We start from the raw sequence: 22,373 nt of genomic DNA on the forward strand, positions 1-22,373 counted from the left end.
CTCATGTGGTAGCATTTCCAGCACTAGGGGAAATCTCCCATCATTTATGTGCAAAGATGCTCTAAGCTGCTTACTTTCATGTGATCATGGCCATTTATACAATCCTAGATAAGATGCTAATCCATTTCTCCAAATCACAAGTAAAGCAATTCATATCCTATCTTCAAAGCATCCCTTCTCTGCATCCAGTTTAAATTCTGATCCAAGGCATTATACAAATAATTGCTAGTTAGATTGCTCAGACATTCTATAGCTGACAAAAAAAAAAAATCCGGGTTAAACTATGCAACATTTTCAGTAGCATCCTTACTTGCTTTTTCTATCACCCCATTAATAAGACTGATGAAACCCAACATTCCTCAAACATATTGGCTCAAGCAAGCAGGCTGTCATTTTATCAACTTTTCTTACTTAATTCATCGCTACTTCGGGCATCTTAGAGATTCCTGGAAAGAACAGTCACTGAAATAACTCCCATTTATTTTAACATGTGCCATAATTACCTGGAAGGGTCTGCTTTACTGAGGGCCTCTTCAAAGCTTGTCCATCTGAGGTTTCAATCACATCATCAAAAGAAACAGCAAATGTCTCCTTCAGGATAGCTGTTTCTTACTCATTTTAATATCCACTTATAAGTCAATAAATCAACAGAAGTCACATTCCCAGTTTGCCACAGTTTGCCATGCAGAAGAGCAGCTCTGACACCTGGTCTTTCCTCAGAACATTATTAAGTAGAGGAGTGCTAAGCCCTCTTTCCTCTAAGTACAGCCATCAAGCTCTTTAAACAGCCTGAAAAGAGCTGCAGGGGGGATTTTGATTCCAACATATAAAAAGAGGCAGCCAGTGCAGAAGAGATATTTCCTAATAAGACTTTTACCATAGCTTCCAGCCAGTGTGTGCTTGTTGCCTGTGGGCTGGGTTCAGAGTGGCAGAGCTGAAGATGCATTGCTGCTTGTTTTGTGTGTACTTGGGATTTTGATGGAGTGCTTAAAACCAAATCTGGCCAGACCAAACCTACACCTACCTGACTCCTCACCACAATGGGTATGTGCTATGTGCTACATAACAGCTGAAGGAAAGCAAGCACACCACACACCCAAATGCTCACTGGGCAGAGCCTACAGCATTCACTGCAGACTGAAGGTGGAACACAATTACTGAGAGGTTTGGAATTATTGCAAACTAAACCTGTTAGCAAGCTGAGCACACAAGGGGCTGCAGGAACACATACTCAACACATTGTGCTATTTTGTGAGGTGCTGAGACAGTAACAAAAGCCTATTTCCAACAGCTGACACAAAATGCTGACATAATTCAAACACTCTCATTAAAGAAGAAACAGCATGAAAATCACTTTTTATTAATTTTCAGGTATAAAATAGTATTTTCTACATTTGCTTATCCAATGCAAATAATCTCCCCTGTGGTCAGTTCCAGCATTAACTCTTGCAGATATTTTACACCATAATAATGAGTTGTGTTTAATCATAGAAACATCAAAATGACTTTGTGAGACAAGAAGAAGAATGAAACAAAATTAATGTCAAGATTCAACACTGTTCCACCTTCCTTGCAGATATCCCAGAGAACACAGCAACTCAGGAACCTTACATTTTTTTGTGAGCTGTATCCACTCTAGGATTTTATCCTTTTGCACTTCAGATTATTTCAGATATTATTTCTTTCAGATATTATATTCCTGTACCAGTGTGCAGAAACATTCCTACATTCCTCTACCTAACAGTAACCCATGGCCTTGGGCCAGACCCAAACCAAAGTGCCAGACCCAATAAGCCAAGCCTTTTGCAACAAACCTGACTGCAGGCCACAATCCCCTGCCAGCCCAGTGCTCTCTCTCCTTAGGTCATCAAGTGCTTTCCACTAGGTAACTAACACTTAGTGACAATGGAATAATAGAAAACAAAGCAAGCAAAACCCAAATCAGAGACAGAATATTCCCTTTTGTGCATGTAACAACAAAGAACCTTGCATTTAAGAATAGATGTAAATATAATCTGTTAGAGTATTTTGCATAGTAACTGTTGTAGGCCATGACAGAAGTATAGACAAAGAGTTACTTAATTTCTGAAGTCTGAACTCTAAGTCAGATTGTCAGATGCAGCAACAAATGAAAATACAGCAGATAGAATGCCAGGCAGGCCAAATATCTGCCTTAAATGTCACCTCTGCATCACAGTGCAGGTGGGACTCCAGGTCTCCATACAGGAAGAACCTTTGTTGTACAATTAGCCAGCCACAGCACAAACCCTGGTGGTTGCTTTGTGATGCCATCCAAAATTAACATTATGCTCCAGTCTAATAGCTTTTATTGTTGTTGCTCTGGTGAGGGATTTTTTAAAATTTTGTTTTCATTTGGGTTTTTTGGGTTTTCTTTGTGGTCTTTTTGTTGGTGTCACTGTTGATATTTCAGTGATGGTGGTGGTAATGTTTTATTTATAATTTTTCTGATTATAAAGATTTACAGTCTATTAATACTGGAAATCTCACTAATAAATATGGCCATGTTTTCAGCCTGGTGTTTGTGAAGAGCTAAGCTTCCAACAAAAATCCAGGGTTTGCTTTTCCTACAAACACCATAAGTTCCAGTTAGTAAAAACAAATTCAGTAGACAGAAGCTTAGCCCTTGAGCAAGTCTGCATTTTTAATACACTATTTCTACATTCAGAAGAAGCTGAAAAATCAATCTGTAAAATTAGGAAGCTACGACCAATGCAACAGGCTTCAGAATTATTCACAACAAGATGCTTTGGTTTGGTCCTTAGAGGACAAGGTTTTTAACAAGCAGAATGGTGGTGTGGTTGGTTAAAAATCAAGCTACTATAATTGCAGACTGGCAAACACTTCTATGTTTCAGAGAGCATAAACCCCTCACCTTATTCTGTTCATCCAGAACATTCAAGATTTTAATTCACAGATAATGGGTATTACTCTGAGTAAAAGCAAAAGTATATAATTTTATCATCAGTGTTCTGTACCATCTGTTAGAAGGCCGGATATACATTCATATGCGTCTTTCTCATTTTACAATTACCTAATTTCAGCATTTAAAGATTCCTCTAACAGCAGTTCTAAAATCCCACTTGTTCCAATGCTTATGCAAAATACAGTTGTATCAGTTGCACTTCCAGAAAACAATTCAGTTTTATTTAACATGATGCCTTGCACCACCATCATCTTCCTCTTCTACTACAGGTTAGAACGAGTCAGCCAGGGAAATTCCTGGAAGCAAAAAAACAAACCAACATAGAATAAAAAACACATCAGAATGGACAAACAGTAAGAGGGAATCCACAGGATATAAAGAGTGCTTAAAAATGGTTCATCTCCTTTGGTCTAGAATGAAAAGGAATAACCTTGAATTCTGGAAACAGTCATTAAGGACACTATACAGCCAGTAGGGGGAAAAACCCAAACAAGCAGGTAGCAAGGAAAGCAGATGGCAGGGTGTAAAAGCACCTGTTCTTTCCAACTCCCAATTGTAACAACAATCTGTTTTTTCCATCTCCCAAATCTAACAACAATCTTTCTTCCTTGCAACCATCCTGCCTCCTCTGTGGTTTAAATTATATTCCCTAAGGTTTTCAGAAGCTCACCACCATGAAGCCTGCAGTAAAAGAAAGGAAAAAACATACACACCTGTTTCTTTCTCTCAGATTGTGGATCAATCATTACATTTATAAGAGAAGGTGTTTGCTTGTCAGTCACGCTTGCTTTCAGAGCATTCTGCAATTCTTCTGGTGTTTTAACAAAGTATCCTTTGCCTCCAAAGGCAGACATAATTTTCTCATAGTGTGCATTTGGCAGGAGAGAAACAGGAGGTACACTGTAACAGAATGGAAAACATGACTAATGGCATGGGAAAATTGCCAGGCTGACTAATTTAATTACTTTAGCACCAATTTTAAAGTGCAAGATGATTATTGTGCTGGCCTGATGAATTCTTCTGGGCTGAAAGAACTATGGTTGCTGTATCACCTAAGATGTGTTCATAGGGTACTGTACTCATTTTTGTCTTGTGGAACCATTCCTCAGCTAAGCTTTAGCTTAGTTCTCTTAGTACAGAGATCTCAGCTCAGAAGCAGAAGTCCTGTATAAAATCAGATCTCAGGTAATTTTGGAGAGTATCAGGATTTTGAAAGTTACCCACTATGAACTCTGTACTGTGTGAGCTGAACTGCTGCAGGAACCTGAGAAAACTAATAGAGAATCATCTCTCTGCTGCTCTGCTGTGCAAACAATAGGCTGGAATTAGGCTGGCTGTTTGCTTTTGGTAATTGGTTCTTACTTATATGAACTTAGCCCAGGACTAAATTGATTTTATAAATGTAATTTTAATCTGGATCATAAAGCATTAAAAATTAAGAGAATCACCATTTTGGTCACTTCTTCCATAGTTACATAGGACATTGAAGATGCTTACCATGTAGCAGGGTCACCAAACTTTAACATTTGCTCCCAGGAATTTGCATCCAAACCAGTGTAAATCCCATTGTTGTTCACTACGATTATCAGGATTGGCAGGTTGTATCTGTAAAAAGACACATTTGGAAGCATTCTGAAATACTTGCCCCCTTCTGTAAGATGCTAAGAGTGTAATTTCCCTTACAAGTAAAATGACAAAAAAACCCCACTTCCACCTGAAATATGATTCAACCATCACTAGTAAAGCACTACATCACAACAACATAAAAAATGAGCATGTATGTTTTCTGGCTTGTTTTCATGTGTTTTATGGATGCCCCACCTACCAGCAGTTAAGCTCTTCTAGTTAAAGTGACCCTGAAGAGCATCCTCTTGAGCCAAAAAAAACCCAGTTACCTGCAGATAGTTTCCACTTCCATTCCAGAAAATCCAAAAGCACTGTCCCCTTCTATGCAGACAACTCGCCTTCCAGGTGTGCGGTCCCTGGCTACCATGGCAGCTGCTATGGCAAAACCCAGCCCCACTCCCATGGTTCCAAAGGTACCTGCATCAAGCCTACAGGGAGAATACAGAATTACTATCCCTTTATTGCTACTCAATCTCTTTAATTCATTCATGGCGCCTTACTTTGATTACTTTGCCATATAGTATGCAAATACTGTTTTATAAACAATTTGTATAAAGAGATACTACATGTGGAGATTATTATAGTCAGCCAAACATTTGATAAAACTGCAAATGCTTTAAGGGATATAAACATACTGGAAAACTCAAATTAAAATTAAGAACTCTTGTACACTAATGCCACAATAATGAACTATTCTCATATGCTTTTAGCTTGCATAGTTACAGTATTTCAAAAACATTCAATTACTGCAGAGACAGACAACATGAAATATTTCTATATTTAATTCCTTGAAAATATAACTATTAGTCTGAAAGCCATTGATTAAATACTGCTGTTCAAATTTTAGTCTTCTGTTCAACCATTTGAAATCAAATTGAAAGCTATAATTTAGTTAGATCATTTCCATCAGAAGCACATAATGGATACAAAAGTACATAAAGCACTAGATTATTCTAGGGTTAACTGCTCAAATTTCCTTTCAGACATGTGCAGTGCAGTCTGAAAGACAACCAGTAACATTACTGTGTGCTTTTCTTAAATAAGGGGGGAAATACACACTCTTTCCCCAGCTCTACTGGAAATACATGGATGTTGTTGGCTGTTTTGCTCACAAAGCAGTATTTTGAGTACCCACACCTTAGGCATGCAGGTTTACATGAAAGCATGGCCTATATATAATCCAATTTTCAAGTTTTCCCTGTTCTGAAGTGTTCCTAAGAAAAACTCTTCATGTGAATTCTTTTCAACATAAGAATCCAAATGATTGTTTTTATTTTTCATCAATATTTACCACAGACTCTGAACACAGAAACAAACATCAAGGTCAGAGAACTGAACACAATGCTCATCACTCCCTTCCCATAAGAAGAGAGGAGCTATCACCATTCTGCTGCAGAGCACGCAGAGAATTGTTACAGTCTATGACAGGACATCAGTATGTGAGTGGAAAACGTTCCTAAATCCCTCTCCCAACATATTATACTTCTGTTTTCCAGGCCATTATTCTTCTTAGCTAAATGAAAACACTTATGCAGAAATGTAGCATGTTGAGTCAGAACAGATGATATCCCACCTTTGCCGGGGATAGAAATTTGGAAGCATAGTTCGTCCAATGTCCATGGTGTTTGCTCCCTCACTCACTAAAATGCAGTCCTTGGGTATTAGTTCTCTGATGTGATGGAAGACTGTATAATAATTCATAGGCAGAGATTTCTGCAATGCTAATCCCTTAAAAAGAAAAGATATTAGTAACTCCCATGAATAGAATTTAGGGTGCAAAACAGAGGTACATAAATAATAACGATGGAAATAAAATACAGTCTGCTTCAGGTAAGGCTGAAGTATTTGTTTTTTAAGGCACTGCATCAAGGTCATTCCTTTTGTATCTATCCTGGGGACACAACATATTTATCAGAGGCTCAACAAGCTCAGCAGCCTTTCAATGGCCTATTATTAGCAGAAGCTATTAAAACTCAGTTTAACCCAAGAGGCTCATGAAATTTTTCTGCACCAGGCGTGACTATTTACAACCCTAAGTGAGCTGTCATCTGTGTGCTGGGAGATAATTCAAAAGAGCAATTTGTTAAAATGACTTTATTTTAGATCCCAGTCTTGGGAACATGCATCTGGAGTTGCAGAATACGAGTTACACAAAGTAACATATATAGGTATATACCAAGCATCTGTGGTCTCTTTGCCTCAACAGCTACTTGCTTTTAACATAGATTAAACCTAGACCAGCACTGCTAAACTGCACAATTATAAACAATGATTACAATTAGAAGAAAACTAAGAATGTGCCTTCACCTAAGCCAGTTTCCACTTGGAGTACTTGGAATATCAGTCCACTGCTTAAAAGCCATTGCCCATAATACAGCAGCTCTGGCTGTGGTCTTCTACTAATGGCTCTAAGAATCCAATCCCAAAGTGTAATGATTTCTACACAGTTTGAATTTATACAAAATCATAGAACACTTAAGCATAAGAAGAGTAAGCCTGTGTCAGAATGGTACAAATTTTCAAAGTCTGGGTGACTTAACTGAGAAATAATTGAGGAAGCTGGGTAAAGACCAGTTACAATACGGATAATTTATCAGTGCCTGTTACAGCAAGAAACCTTTTAATTTCTTTAATGTCACACTACCTTCGATCTTTCCTCATTGTTCTTGATTTTCCCTCTTAGCTTCTGCCACCACTCTGAATTAGAAGGGTACTTCCACGATCTTTTGCTGAACTCTTCTAAGAGCTGGAACAATATTGAAATGTTGTAAAGTGGTCCTTCAACATATTTAAAAGACAACAAAAGATATATCAATAATAACATTACTAAGAACCATCCCAGCACAATCACAGTAATCAGAATCTTTAACATAAAATTTGAGAATAGACTGGATATACAACACAAATATATTGCCTGAAAAATGGTTTTCCTTGAACAGTTGGGTTTTTTTTTTCTTTTATTTTTAACTGGCAAATTACACCACATGAATCAGAGGAAATTGAGGTCAAAACCAGAGGACATGGGACATTATGATACCTGCTCAGTCACGGCGTTTATGTCACCTAATAAAGTTGCAGCTGGCCTTACATTATTCCCCAGCTCTTCTGCACAAATATCAATCTGTATTTCAAAAACAAAACCAACCATTAACTCAAGGATATTAACCAGAATTTTTTTTTTAGTTCAAGTGAGGAACATGCCCTAACATGCACAGATGTCTAACATTGTCTTCATATCCTGTTTTGGCTGCACAGGTAACTTCCTTTGTCTTTCCCTGACATGACATCAGGAGACAACCCTTTATACAAAGTAAAACCCTATGGTACATACCTATTTTAATGAAAAGTTATATATATCCTTGAAGTTGATTGCTTGCTTCTTTCAAGCTCTTGCAGACACTGTAGAACTTTACTACAGCATTTCACGTGAGCTAAAAATCCAGGTTCAGGTATACAAAGCATATATACCTATACAAAGCAGCAATTTTCTCACTGAGAAAACTGTGTGTATGCTACTTGACAATAAGAACTTAGTGAGCATGAAGAGACTGAAAAGTAAGTTGCAACTACTGAAGCAAATCTATCAGTGATGCATGAGCCCTCTAAGGTTACATAAACTGTTATTTTTGACCAGGTCACGTAGACAATGAAGTGACTTAGTGTTTTAATACTAATCTCTGATAGTGAAATAAATTAAGCGAGATGAAAAAATATTTTCTTTAAATTTTTAGGAAGAGGAATAATATAATATTTGCAAAAGTAACATGTATTTTAAAAAATTTAGCTTAAAAATTAATGCTATTAAGTTTGAAGTTTGGAACTTTAGACTATGTTCCAGGTCAGTGTAAGCAGGACAGCCAGTATGAATCAACTACTACTATTTGATCACAGAGTCTTGGAGAGGAGATTTTAAGGACACAATTTGAAGACTTCTCTTTCAAAAAGCTGGCAGATTATCAAATGCAATAGTTAGTTTAACAGCCTTTCTTCCTCTTACTTCATTTCTGAGTGACTGAGCTTTTACAATATGACAGGATTTGAAAGCAGCTCTTTTTCAGAAAAAAAGTCAGCCAAGAGAGCAGTAAGAAAGATTCCACAATTTTAAAGACAAAGACAGTTTTCTTTCAATCATAGAAATTCCAATGGTCCAAAGATCACAACAGTATTGTGAGTCTAACCCTCTATTAGTCAATGGCATAGATGTGTCTGCCCTCCTCATTACAGCAGCACCAAGCTCTTGATACTAGGAACAACACTGTAAGCATTTTTGAAAAAAAATTGGGAAGAAAAAACAATAATTAAAGAGAGCATAAGTATTTCTGGAGAATTACCATAACTATATGCACCATACTGCACTGCCCATATGGCAGTATTTGCCACATGAAAGACATTACCAAAATAATTTACAATAATTGTTCTGGTCAATGACAGAACACAGAAGACTTCCATTAAGTGATAAAAATTATCCTGCTTACCTGAATAACCTTTACATCCTGTCGATACCTTGGTGGAAGACCAAAATGCAAAATCCAATTCAATCTTGCACCAAGCAGGATGATTACATCAGCATGCAGTAATGCCCTAACAAAGGGAAATGACAGAAGCAGGTAAGAAGGAATCACTATTACATTTAACAGTCTTTGCAAAATTAGAAACAACCCTAACCACCACAGCAAACCTCAGAATACACATAGAATTCTTCATTCCTCTAAGCTGCTTGCTTAGCCCCAAAGCCCTGTATCCTTTTATACAGCCAATCACCAAGCCATTCTAAAGTTAAGGAACTTAAGAAGAAAGTTAATTACTATTTTCCTATTACACTGCATATAGGAGAGGAATCATATACATTGTGAGACTAACAAGATGCTAGAATGATGCTCAGGTTAAAGCAAAAGACTCACTATTGTGACACTGACAACAGTGGATGCCAAAATTAAGACTGGTATGGGCCTCTCAGTTTAATCTCCCATTAATTTACCTTTCAGATAGGCAGACAATATTTGGTATATGCTTTTATTTTCTATTCTGCCTAGCAGCATGCTTAACAGTGATAAAGCTAATATGCTCAGCGATGGACAGCATTTTACTTTCAGAGTATATAAATGCTCCACCTGCAAACTGACTCTGTGCATATTCATACATAGTGGGGTTCTCAGAGTCCAGTCACATTAATTTTGTCAAAAGCCAAAAAAAAAAACCCCTGTTAAAAATCACTTTTAACATACTCGTTCAGAGTAGTTTGAAATATCTTACTTTTCTTTATAAATAAAGTGCAATTTAGTGATAGGGTATTGCAAACACCACACAGGAACAACAGCTGGCAAAACTTCAGCTGCAACAAGCTTCTGTTTATGGTGTTAAAGTAAAAAGAAGGAGTTTATCTAGTGCACAAAGTTAAACATTTAACATAAACTGTTTACCAGCTATGTTTTATGTTACAAAATACACACTAGTAACATGTATACATCTACTTGCCATGGGTTTCATAGCTACAGAATATATTATATCTCAAAGTATTTTCCTGGTCAGCATTCTAAAGTGATCCACTTAAATGTGTTGTCCCTTTTCCAGCAGAATCTCCAGTGCTCTACAGTGAGGTGCAAAATATAGTTGAAAAAATTTTTGTGGTATGTATTTTCTCTTCCCTGGCATCTGTAGCCCACCAAAATTCCTAGTTGTTTCTTGTCTGTTAGGATTAGAAGCCTTGCTTTATATTTACGTTGATCTTGCTGCAGCTACACAATTTGGATGGTTATCAGGAACTACTCCTTTTGCCATTGGGGTAGGCAAAAAAGGCAGTCCACAAAGGTCCACCAACTTTCTGATGTTGTTTTCAGCATGTGAATAAGCAGCACCTGAATAAAATGAAAGAGACTGCTTAATACTACAGAAACCAACTGTATTTGCTTGAACTACAATTATGTTGATTACATTATGGCAGAGAGAGTACTGTTTTCCATTATGAAATCTGCCTGTTACTTTTCATCCTGAAGAACTCAGAACTAAACATGCCAAACCACAGATATCTGCAGTTAAAATGTCACATACTTTTGGCAAAAATTTTGTTTGCTTGTTTTTTTTGTAAGACTTCGGCTGAACTCTTCCATCAATTTTTATGAAGCAGGGCAGGGAAAAATAGGAGATCTTGTTTATTTAAAATCACAATTTTTTAGTGAGTGAAATTTGAATTATGGGACAAAGACTTCTGCAGCAGCAACATGAGATTACCTTTATGTCATGTCATGTCATTTCTTGCTTACCCCCTGCTCCATAACAACCTGCCCAAAGACTCTACTATAAGCCTTTAGTGAAAAGAGAGAAACACAAACAAGTCCTTGCAAAGGTATGTGTTTGTGCACACATTTCCTGATGCTGCAGCAGTTCATGGCTGCTGAATTAAGCTTGCTCAGGTAACCTGGATTAACTGACTGGTCCTTGTGCATGGCTTGAATCTATGAGTCTTAAAACCTGAAAAATATGCTTTTGCAAATCTTGCAAAAAAAAATTCTGCTAACAATATATAGCACAAAGTCTAGGCACATTTGTTGAGTAAATTCTCAATTGCTGACATAGACAAAACACTTTTTTTTTTGAGTTTTCCACCTTCCACTTTCAAAGAACACCCTTTTCTTCCTGTGTATCCAGCCAGAGAGAAAAAAAACCAACCCATAATCTCTTCTGATCTCCCTTCTGTTTTCAATTTCATTACCTAATCAATCATAAGATCCATCTCATTTCAATCACTGCACTTCCCAATTAAACACAGACAGAGATCATTCCCCATATCTGCAGGAAAACAGCCTGGGTTAAATGAGCTGGTTATTTTAATTCTCTTCCTAGCTGACCTGTATCTTCAACAGGAACACCACTGCACTGGCTAACACTCCACAAGGAGGCATAAAAGAAGTGAACTTGCACAGAAAATAATTACCCTCCATCTCCAGGAATTGATTAGACTGGCAGAATACAAAGAAAAGTCTGTAAAGTAGCAACAGCAGCAGCACGTGCTGTGGTGCTGTACATCCCCACACAGGTAGGCTGGCACTTTCAGCAAGAACCAGAAAAATTACCTTTGGTTACTCTGATTCTTGCTATATATTCCAGAGCAGAGAATATTTCTTTAATAGAATTTAAATTGCTTGGAATTTTGGAAGTGATCACTTGGTATTTGCTCTAGGATTAAAGACAACACTTATCTGGGTTTTTTCTACATAAATTTGTATTTTACCAGTTGATTTTCCTTAAACTAGATGAAAAACAAACTATTAAAGAACAGAAAAAAAATCTAAAACCCCAGCAGATTTTAACGTCAAATTCCACAGAATTTTGTGTTTTTACTACTGGTTGGTTGGTTTGTTAGACTAAAAAGAATATGGGTAACACTTCTGGGGAAAAGCAAGCACAGTTCTTGTCCTGAACATGCACAGTTCAAAGCTCCACCAAAGCATTCTACCTTTGCCAATGATGAGCAGAGGCTGCTGGGCAAGAGCAATGACAGAGGCTGCTTTGGATACAGCAGAGTGCTCAGCCAAGCTGACGGGAGGTGGCAGGCAGCATTCCGTGTACCTGCAGCCAAGCAAAACAAAAGAGGCTCTTTGAAAGATTCAAAACAAGAAATGCTGATATTGTTCAGCATAAAAGTGCTGTTGCTACACACCATGTTACAGCATTTATCAGAACAGGAAATATATTTTTCAAAACAGGCTTTGAAGTTTTCCCTCCTTGTCTCTTTGATCTTGTAGGTAGTTTTGTTTCAGAGATTTACAGAGTGACATCATTATATTACCATATTAACTAATTTTGCACATTTCAGTACAAACTGAAATCTGTACCATGTTATGATGCAATGTCACATTTAGAGGCTTGATTTTCCTGTTTTAGGAAAGAAATTGGCCTATAAATGAATTTTCTTTTGTTCAGTAATTTTAAAAATAATGAACGTAATCTTTACGCACTTGACAGAGCTCTTATTCACCTGAAGATTCACAAAATCCCCAGGAATGTCAATATAGCAGGAACCTGGACGACCATACATACTGGTTCTTACAGCCTAGAAAACATACAATCACAGCTTTAATCACTGTTTGACAGGATTTTAAAAATATCTATATTCAAAAAAGCAAGAAAACTCTGCTGTAGGCAGACAAGGTGTACAGTTTCATTTTGCTGATTCCTCACAGTGGAAGCTTCCATGGATTTATACCACAAAATAAAGTTTTGACAGCTATTTACAGTTTCTCTTATATACCAGCTAGAGCCTTTCAGCAGATGCACAGTATTAGACTCTAAATTCTTTGTTTCATTTGCAATGAGACAATGGCTTTATCAGCTGTTATGTTTGGAGATACAAAATTAAATATGCATGCTGAATTCTACTTAAAGTAGCACAAACAAAGTAAAACCAAGATAACCAATGCCTCCATTTTCTATTACTTTTGATCCCAGCTCTTCTATTGCAGCTAGATGCTCTGCTGAATCTGCACTTCTGGAAACAGTATGACTGTATGCAGAATTTAGGCTGACATGGCTGAAGGGCTGCTACAAGTACCAGGAGACTTCTCTAATCCTCTCTGAAGCACTGAGATAAGGATGTGTTTTTTCACTCTCAAAAAAATCCAACAGAACAGCAAACAAACTCAAACCCCAAATACAACCATCTCCACTGCCCCCCTCCAAATCCCCTTCACATGACAACGGTAAAACAGCTGAAGCATTTTATTTCTAGTTATTGCATCTCTCCCTATTTATTTCATAAAAATTTTCCAACTTTATCTGAAGCTAACAAAAATCACTGCAGGGATCAGTAAGCATCTGACTGGACTAGGATCTATTTCTAGCCTATTCCATAGCATTGTCCATAAGCAGAACCTCCCCAGTTGTTAATTTACTCAATCAACCACCACTTCCTTTCTGCCACAGCAAATTACTCAGAATAACAACTGTACAAAAATAAACCCTCAAAACCTAAACAGGAGACAGTTACCTGATGTTCTGTTGTTTATTTTGTATTTTTTCATACCTTTTCAATAACAGCAGGAATAACTTCCAGGCTGCTTGGACGGACAGACAGCTTGCTGTACAGCCTGCCAGCTTCAACCTGAATAAAGGCAAATAACCATTGTATTGATTTATCAAAGTAATTTTCTAATTTCCACTTGAATAAAATTAAAGAAATGACAGATGAAAACCAATGAGGTGGAAACTTCCCCATAGAAAAATGCAGTAGCAGCTGGTGAAAACTGTCAAGATCATACTCATTCCTCCATATGCTTAAGTTCTTTTGCTTTTTTTCTTTTCTTCCCCCATAAACTGGTTTATTTTCTTGGACATTTTGGTTTTGTCCTTCTCAGAACAAACAAAGGTAATTTATACTAGCTGAAAACCTAAAATAGAGTATGAATTCCAACATGAAGGCAATCTGCTGTATTTACACAATGTCAATTTTAAACCAGTAGGTGGAGCAAATCAACAGCGTTACAAGATCTGCTAGGAAATGTTAGTGTTTGGGATTGTTTTTCCTACAATAATGAAGCGACAAGAATTATTTAACTGAAACCTTCCTGCAGAAAGCTATATGTCTGTATACCTGTGGGAATTCTTGGAAAGCTCCCATGGTTTCCTGATTTCTGTCAGAAGAACCACCAATAACAATCAAAGGCCTAGAAAAGTTAAAAAACAAACAAAAATTAAAAACAAACAAACAAACAAAAACCCCTGTAAGTATACATATATACATATAGCATTCCCAGATCTGTACAAGAATAAATACAGAATACAAAAATGGATTCTAAATATCAGAGTGTCAGCCAGTAGCCTTCCCAGCAGTTTTGGGTTACCAGTTTTGGGACAATTTGGCCGTATTAAGTGACTTGGATCATAGAAGTTCTAAAACCAAGTCCCATTGCAGGCAATTTTCATTTAAGTTTGAAAATATGGGTGACACAGTGGTTTGAGGGAATGATAACACCTAATAAGAAGTTAAAAAGTATTAATTGGTCCAAAAAGTATTAAGATGTGTCTTTATAAAGGATACTGTAACATGCACAAGCACTAGAACTAAGAAACAAGCTAGAATACCATTTTTCAAAAATATTATGCTTTCTTCCTATACAACTTGGAACACAGCTAAGTTAGCTGGCTGAGAGCTAACTCCCTGCATTTTGTTTTTAGTAAAAAAACTCCAAAACTGAAAAAATCAGACAAAAAACTAACATGCCTGCAAAGCAGTCCTGAAATCAGTTCACAGCTAGGCGAGGAAGGCAGTATTGTGTTACCATGAGGGTTATACATCCTACAGGAGCACATTTTTACTGTAATTTCCACAAAGTATAATAAATAATTTTCCTACAGTGAATGAAAACCTGTCTTTTATTCAAATTGTAGGTCAAACTCCTTAAAATGCTAAGTGCTGAGTCAACAGAGGAAAGTTGTTTTATTGATCTTATTCATCTACACTATATTGAAATATTGGGTCTATAACTTTCTAGGCTTTTTCTCTTAAACAATTTCTCTTCAGATCCGGCCTTATACACTGCATTTATCTATACAGTGTATCAAGCTCAAACATTAGCAGTGACTTCCATGCATAATCCTAAATTTAATCACCCATAAGACTTGGGGATATGTGTATATAGATCCAAGCTTCATAACCAGGCCATGTCTCTGCCATACATCAAGAATCTCAATTCTAATTCCCTGGAGCAGCGAAATGAGAACTTCAGGCTGCATCCTACCTCCACGAAAAATCTTTATGGAAAAACTCACTTGGTGACTGCTCTACACATTTCATTCTGCTTCATCCCCTCAGCAAAATGATTATTACTATCCAAGGCTGTTTGACAGCAAAAAACCCTATGTTCCTCTCACTTGCCTTTTTCAAATTTATTTAAATATTTTAATGAACAAATTAACTACTACTTCCCAATAATGAAATACAATTACAAAACTGGTCTACTATTTAGAAAGCCAACTCCAACAGCTGTATCTTGAAAAGATTTAGTTTTGCCCTTGAAGTTTTAAACAATTCTAACTAGAAGTAAGTTTTTCCCTCAAGGAAATCATTGTACTACTGTCACAATATTGCAGACATTTTGAAGAGCAGTGCTTATAAAACAGTGAAGCAGACAGAACATTTGACTGTAATGAAACTAATAATGGTAAGTCTTATGGACTTGCAGGAGAAGAACTTCAGTCAACTGATAAAAAATTTAACTGCAATTTCAGCATGTTTGTGTTTACTCCAAATCTTACCAACTAGCACACACTTGTCTTTGGAATCTATTGTCACAGCCAGAATGAGGTACAAAATCTTGCTCAGAATGAGGCAGGACAGGAAGCAGCAGCATGGCAGGCAATTTTTAGCAGGAAGTATCAAGAGGTTTTACTCTTGAAAACGCAGTTTACGCTCAAAATTGTCTCCTGCAAATCCATAAGTAAATTACATGTATACTTCTTTCTTATAATCAAACTCCTGACTGTTCAAAAGCAAGGTTTTCCTATAATCTTTTTTAGTCTAAGGTCAAATAGTGACAGCAAAACTTTAGTCAATAACTCATTTTTTAAAAAAAAGGATTTGAACACTAGAGGACTTTTTTCAAAATGTCAGATTTGATTTGTAGTGTTCCCATTACCGAGCTTCCCTCATCCATCAGCCACTGCTAATTCAGTGTTCCAGTGCTCACACTGCTCTGGATCACATTCTGTTCTGTGAACACATCTGCTTGCTATTGCTACAGCTTCTTCCCAAAATTCCTCAGTACAGCTTTCTGAACAGCTTCCAGGGGCACACCAGACAAAGCTGTCACGTCTCACTGAAGGCTTATAGGAGTAAATGCTATCCCTCTGCACATCATTTAATTGAATACTTAATTACTGCTCTAAATGGCTGTGTGGGGAGCAAATAGGGATTTTAACAATGCAGTTGTCAATTTATTCACGTATGAAATACAGTAATTCAAAGGCAGTATGAATTTAAATTTAGGAAACACCTTTAAGATGATCTCCATGATCATGAGATCATTACAGGCTAATATTGACTTCATTTTCAAACACATCCATACAACCAGTTATACTGGTAGATTTTCTAATATATACACAATGGGGTAGGACAAAACCAAGAATTTTATCCATGAGAATACAAAAATGTAACTAAATTATTTTAAGGTTGATAAAGGAAGAACTCCTTTTTTCCGCTTTCATGCAAATAATGAGAAAATTAAAACACTAAATACCGTGGAGCTCAACATCTGAAACAAGTAACAACACACAATTATTGGAATTTTAAAGGAAAAATGGAGTTAAATTACCAGCAGTTAATGGTTGCATTTGCCATCCCACCAAGGGTGTGTAAGAAACCTGGACCGGACACTACAAGACAAACTCCTGGTCTACACAGAAAATACAAAAAAAGAAGAGGAAGAGAGAAAAGCAAAGTAAGCACTGGGAACACCAAATAAATAATCAACAAAATTAGTAAGGTGCTGAAATATAGAATATTAAAGCTTTACTCATGTCAGCAAAACTCATGAATGGCTAGGAATTTGTATGAATGACTAAAGGTAGACATGGAAATCAGAAACTATGGAGCTGTATCAATCCAATTAGAAAAGCAAGTGAACAATTATGTGCCACCCACACAGACATGGGCAACGTACACAGGCTTATCCTGAAACAGCTCTGACGACTTCTACCACATTTGCTCTGCCATCTAATGTAAACTTATGTTTGCAGTTTTCTCAACTGTACTTTATCAGCAGTTACCAATTAAGAAAACTCACACTGGAAGAATTGCATCTGATTCAACACAAATTTTACTGAAATTTAATTCAGGCAGAGACTCTTGCTATTCCAGGTGATGAGATAAAAAATTATAATTCTTAACTAGTGGGCATTTCTTAACAGCTTTGCACAATCTTTACATACCTGCCAGTCAAATATCCAACAGCAGATGCAGCATAACAAGCCTGTTGAAAATATTGGAGTTAATGTTGCTGTTGATGTTATTATTACACTTCATGATATTTTGTACATAACTTTCAACAAAAATACTGAAAATAAGCAGGTACAGATTCTTCCCTGACTATAAGAGCTTAAATATAAGTAAAACTCCATTTCACTCTTCTCATTATTAGAAGCGTCCATGAAGATTAATATGAAAAATCTCAAGACTCTTCTCCACTTCTCTCCACATTTCAGGCTCCTTTTGTCACAAGTTATTACATTAGGATTATTTGGGAAATGAAAAAGGAAAACATCAACCAGATGAAAAAAAACCAACTAAAACCAAGGGAAAAAAATAAATAGAACAAAACATGAAACTTCTGCTTTCCACTGCCTTCAGAATGGACATGGAAGAGGGACTTGCAAGAGAAAGACAACAAGCAGAAATGCAGCTATTCTGAATTGTATTTCAGAAATCAAGCAAAAGGTTGAAATCTCACATTGGAGACAATAATTAGATGATTTGGGATCATCTTTTATAAGCTGAGCTGCTGAAATACTTCTCACTCTGCTTGGTATCACACATTTAAAGAAAAATTATGTTTTGAATAACAATTACAAAAGCAACATATACAACATGTGTTGGCACAGCTTATCAGCAGTGTTATTGCAGAGTATGTTTTTAAGCTATTCCTGTAGTGATATTAAACATTTGGATACAAATTTCACCTGGTAAAATGACAGCCTGTGATCAAGAAGTTTACAGGTGACAACAGAACTCAAGAATTCACATGTGACATTGCCCAGTCTCTCATATTTTCATACTCCTGTCTTGAAATCAGTGAGTTCTAACACTTAATGGAAAAAAAAAACCCCTCCTTTTGCAATATTTTGTAATTTTTTAAAGTAAGCTTCTGGCCTTAGAACCTGCCTCTTTCATTTTTAAATAGACTGGAGATTTGATTTCAGTTATAATTGAGTACTCTGGTGATAAGATGCCCACTTTGGTTCCAGCTGCCATTATTAAAGGGTTCTTTGAGCCCAATTCCCTTCACAGCTGCACCAACACCAGCACATTACATGCCCACAACTAAGGATACAAATATCAGGAGATTGGTTTGAATATGTAGTGATAATTATTATTAAAGAGTAAGAATTAACACAAATAATGTGTTTTGTTAACAAATAAACATATAGTAAAGGGGGTTTTGAAGTTTAGAACTGAGCTGGGTTATCAGGCTCGTAAACAACTGCAACAATCTCTAATTACCCAAGGAGAGATACAAAAAACACACGCCCCTGTGAAGTTGCAACACAGTTTTCACTGTTCAAAGGGCATGTGGATGCAGGTGAACTGCTTCTGGCAAACTTACACCATGTTACAGGCCACAGGAGAATGGCTTGTGGGTATTGGCACTGCTACTTTTAGCTCCATGCTTTCATCAGGTGTTCCTATTCTGCAGTTTTATGAGTTCTTCACACAATTATTAACGTTGGAAAAGACCTCCAAGATCACTGAGTCCAACCTGTGACCTATCACCACCTTGTGAACCAGAGCATGGCCCTCAGTGCCACCTGCAGTCGTTTTTGAACACCTCCAGGGATGGTGACTCCACCACCATCCTGGGCAGAATAAGAACATAAGGATGCCAACCAACAGGTACGCTGCTTGATAATTATCTCACCATGAGATTTTATTGTGTGTGAACTTGTTCATTGGCCCTATTTCCTATGAACACTGCTAATTAAAATGTTATCACTTTTACAGGGAAATTCTTTTGCTACATCTGGCCTAGAAATGAGGTAGAAACTCAACCCCTGGAAAAAAAAATCCCTTCATTTTCCATATATCATTTACAGCTGCCTTCACCAATAAAGGAGGCAGCTGTGTACACATCCTCCACAGCCAGACCACACAACTGAGACATTTAAAACTATGACATGTATATATTGAGTATATCTTAAATATACTATACATAACCTTTCACCCTTTGCCAAGAAATTACTCTATTATTCACTGGGGATAAAGAACAAACCAAAACTCACTACAAGATGTATCTCCATTCAACCTTTTCAACTCCCCAAAGAAGAGAAATCCTGACATTTTAACCTTAAAACAGTCTTTTTGTGCTGTTTTTATTCTACGACAAAAGCAGCTCATAATTAAATCATAAATCATCTAGCAAAGACTAATAAATAGAACAGCATCTTGTTTGGCAGTGCAAAGCAATCTTCTCTGGTAATTATAGATACCTGAGGAAATTAATTTTAATCATGTTAGTAACCACAGCTAAAACTAGAATATTTGCTAAATGGCCTAGAGGAACATAAAGATTGTGCTGAATTCCCAGTTGTTCAAAGATTCAAATACACCTTTTAAATATGTTTGTCTATGTTTGCCTCGCTCATATGTTACAGATTTTCCACAGAGACATGCATTGCTCTATATTCTCACATTCCAATGGAACAATGAAGGGATCAGACAGAAAAACATACAGCTCACAACCACCTGATTTAGAAGAAGCACTGTAACAAGACTATGTTGAGGACTGGGACAATCCTAAAGATTATGAACTAAGTAAATTAAGGAAAACTGGCAACTGCTGTAGGCCAGGTATGGATGGGAAGCTGCTGGTCCCTCAGCCACCAGTTCAGCAGCCAGCTCCCCATCTTGTGCAGCAACCCTTCAAAACAACAAATAATCCCAAGGTTATCTTCAATCTGAGATTACCCAAGAAATTACTGAGATTTAAAGAGTTACTACTGTGGGAAACCAAACAAATGCAGAATTAGCAGCACAGCACCAAAATGCTGACGAGCCTGGCTCTTTCATTTCTGCCACCTACACAATAAAGCTGAAATATATATAAATAAGAGAGTCTAAGTGTATGTTCATGGTTGATTTTGAGCACTTGGAAGCATTATTACTTTCTATGGTTTGCTGTTCGGTGAGCTTTTAAAACACAGTTAAGGAAAAAAACCCTAGAATTATTTAAATTGTCAGAACAAGTTTATCAACAACAGGAAAACCTTCCTCTTTGGGCACTTAAGAACACGATATAGACAGGGGGAAAAAAGGAGCAGGCAATAAAGTCCTGAAAAGAACTAAAATACTACCAGTTAGAGTAAGAATGATAATATTGGGAAGTTTGTAGAAAGCTACATAAAAACAAAAAGCCCTCAAATGGATGAGCATCTCAAAACCTGGCAGATAATATTTGACAGTACATCACTTGAAGGAGATAACTTTTAATAATTTTTTTTTGTTTTCCATCATATGCTGTCTTTAATTTTTTTTTTCCTCTCTCCTATCCTTGCTCCCTTATTGGAGAATAGCATTTTTAAATGAAAGAAGATGCAATTTCCTTAACAGAAAAGAAGAGGCCACTTTAAAATGGAAGTGGGAAAAGAAGGGCACAAAGAAACACTCAACCCAATGCACCAATGTTCTCCATTATTCCAAAATAACAGTGACTCCTACTGTATAGGTTCTTTAAAGGAAAATTCAGAGACCACATTCTTTCTAGTAAGAAAACTTAAACTGGGTTTCATTCCATTGTGAAACAGTTAAGGAAATGGTTGGTCCCATTACAGATATATACTTACAGCTTGCTCATTTCTCATTCCCACATATTTTATTCCAGCTGCCTGGGCTGCAATTGCAATTTCAGTGACTGGAATACCAACAATGCCAAACATGTATTCAATATTCTATAAAGAAAAAAGTTGAGAAAAGTCAGACTGTTTTTTCCCAAAAAACAGCTTTAATAAGCACATGCCAAACACAGACATGCTAACTACACAGGCAATCTAAAACTAAAATGTAACATATATAGTCACAGAGAAGCTCACAGGTCACTGTGGCAACATCAGCTGATGCTTGCAGCTCAGCCCTCTGTGGTTGTGAAATTAACATAAATGGATTTTGGGAGGCTAAAAGCAGTAGGACAAGGGTTCGGTGCCTCAGTCAAGGTGTGTTTAGTGCTTTTCACTGAGCGATTCTTACCTGGGACAACCCTGCTATGTCACTTTCCTGATTCTCAGTATGTCACCTTCCTCTACTCTGAAAATGCCTCACGGCACCTCGTGCTTGCACAGTTTCACAGAAAACTAACGGCAAAACGGGCTGGGAAAGCACCGTGCTCACAGAAACACAGAGATGGAGAAGACTACGTTTATTTGGATTACAAGTGAACTACTTTTCCATGTCTCACAGGCCAAACGCAGTGTCTTCTCCCAAGACCCGTGCCAGCATCTCGAGTTCAGTGATAACACAGAGTTTTCGTCCCTGTAAGGAGGCGCAGGAGGCACATCCATCCAGCTGTCACGGGCAGAGCCGCAGAGGAGCCCCGGCATCGCTTGGTGGTAACGGGGACGGCTGAGCTCGGGAGGGGGCAGGCTCGGGAACGGGGCGCGCTCGGGAACGGGACAGGCTCGGGAACGGGACAGGCTCGGGAATGGGGCCGGCTCGGGAACGGGACAGGCCCTCCAGAAGAAGGGAATCAGTGTCGGCCTGGGGAACGCCGCTCAGGGCCGGGCCGCTCCCGGTCTGTGCAGCGGAACCTCCCTCCCTCTCTCTCCCTCGCTCCCACAGAGCGGCGGGGCGAGCCCTTTCCGTCCGCCCCCGGGTGAGTCCGGCCGCGCACATTCACTCGCTGCAGACTGTCCCGGCCCGCAGGCTGCCGGTCCCCGTCCCGCGCTCTTACTTGCGCCCGGAGGGCCTGGGCGATGAGCTGCGCCCCGCTGACCGCCTCGCCCTCCATGTCGGCCCCGCCGCCCACCTGCAACGGGCGGGCCGGGCCGGGACAGGGGACGAAGGGCGAGGGCGGTGACTGACAGGCGGCTCGGCCAATCAGACAGGGGA

At 37.9% G+C, this 22,373-nt stretch overlaps 2 protein-coding genes across 3 annotated transcripts in view; one reads left to right on the forward strand and one right to left on the reverse strand.

The window, feature by feature from the left end:
* Window positions 1-22,373, forward strand: part of BTD (biotinidase) — a 38,571-nt gene that overhangs the window by 7,112 nt on the left and 9,086 nt on the right. The window contains exon 2 of one of the 2 annotated variants that reach the window (XM_064704569.1): window positions 21,726-21,874. The gene's annotated coding sequence lies outside the window, so the exon portion shown is untranslated. Of the gene's footprint in view, window positions 1-21,725; window positions 21,875-22,096; window positions 22,138-22,373 lie in introns of those variants that run through there. The other variant, XM_064704575.1, reaches the window with a different exon arrangement.
* On the reverse strand, window positions 1,373-22,327 carry HACL1 (2-hydroxyacyl-CoA lyase 1). The gene is made up of 17 exons (XM_064704566.1): window positions 22,216-22,327; window positions 21,116-21,220; window positions 17,492-17,532; window positions 16,876-16,956; window positions 14,157-14,229; window positions 13,590-13,667; window positions 12,526-12,620; window positions 12,024-12,136; window positions 10,290-10,425; window positions 9,046-9,151; window positions 7,608-7,691; window positions 7,215-7,316; window positions 6,144-6,298; window positions 4,840-4,998; window positions 4,442-4,549; window positions 3,658-3,844; window positions 1,373-3,240 (listed from the first exon to the last, which is right to left on the reverse strand). The coding sequence occupies exons 1-17, from the start codon at window positions 22,270-22,272 to the stop codon at window positions 3,208-3,210; spliced, it is 1,713 nt and encodes a 570-aa protein (XP_064560636.1). The 5' UTR covers window positions 22,273-22,327; the 3' UTR covers window positions 1,373-3,207.

This window comes from Zonotrichia leucophrys, chromosome 2 (assembly GCF_028769735.1).
Source record: "Zonotrichia leucophrys gambelii isolate GWCS_2022_RI chromosome 2, RI_Zleu_2.0, whole genome shotgun sequence".
NCBI classification, from domain to species: Eukaryota; Metazoa; Chordata; class Aves; order Passeriformes; family Passerellidae; genus Zonotrichia; species Zonotrichia leucophrys.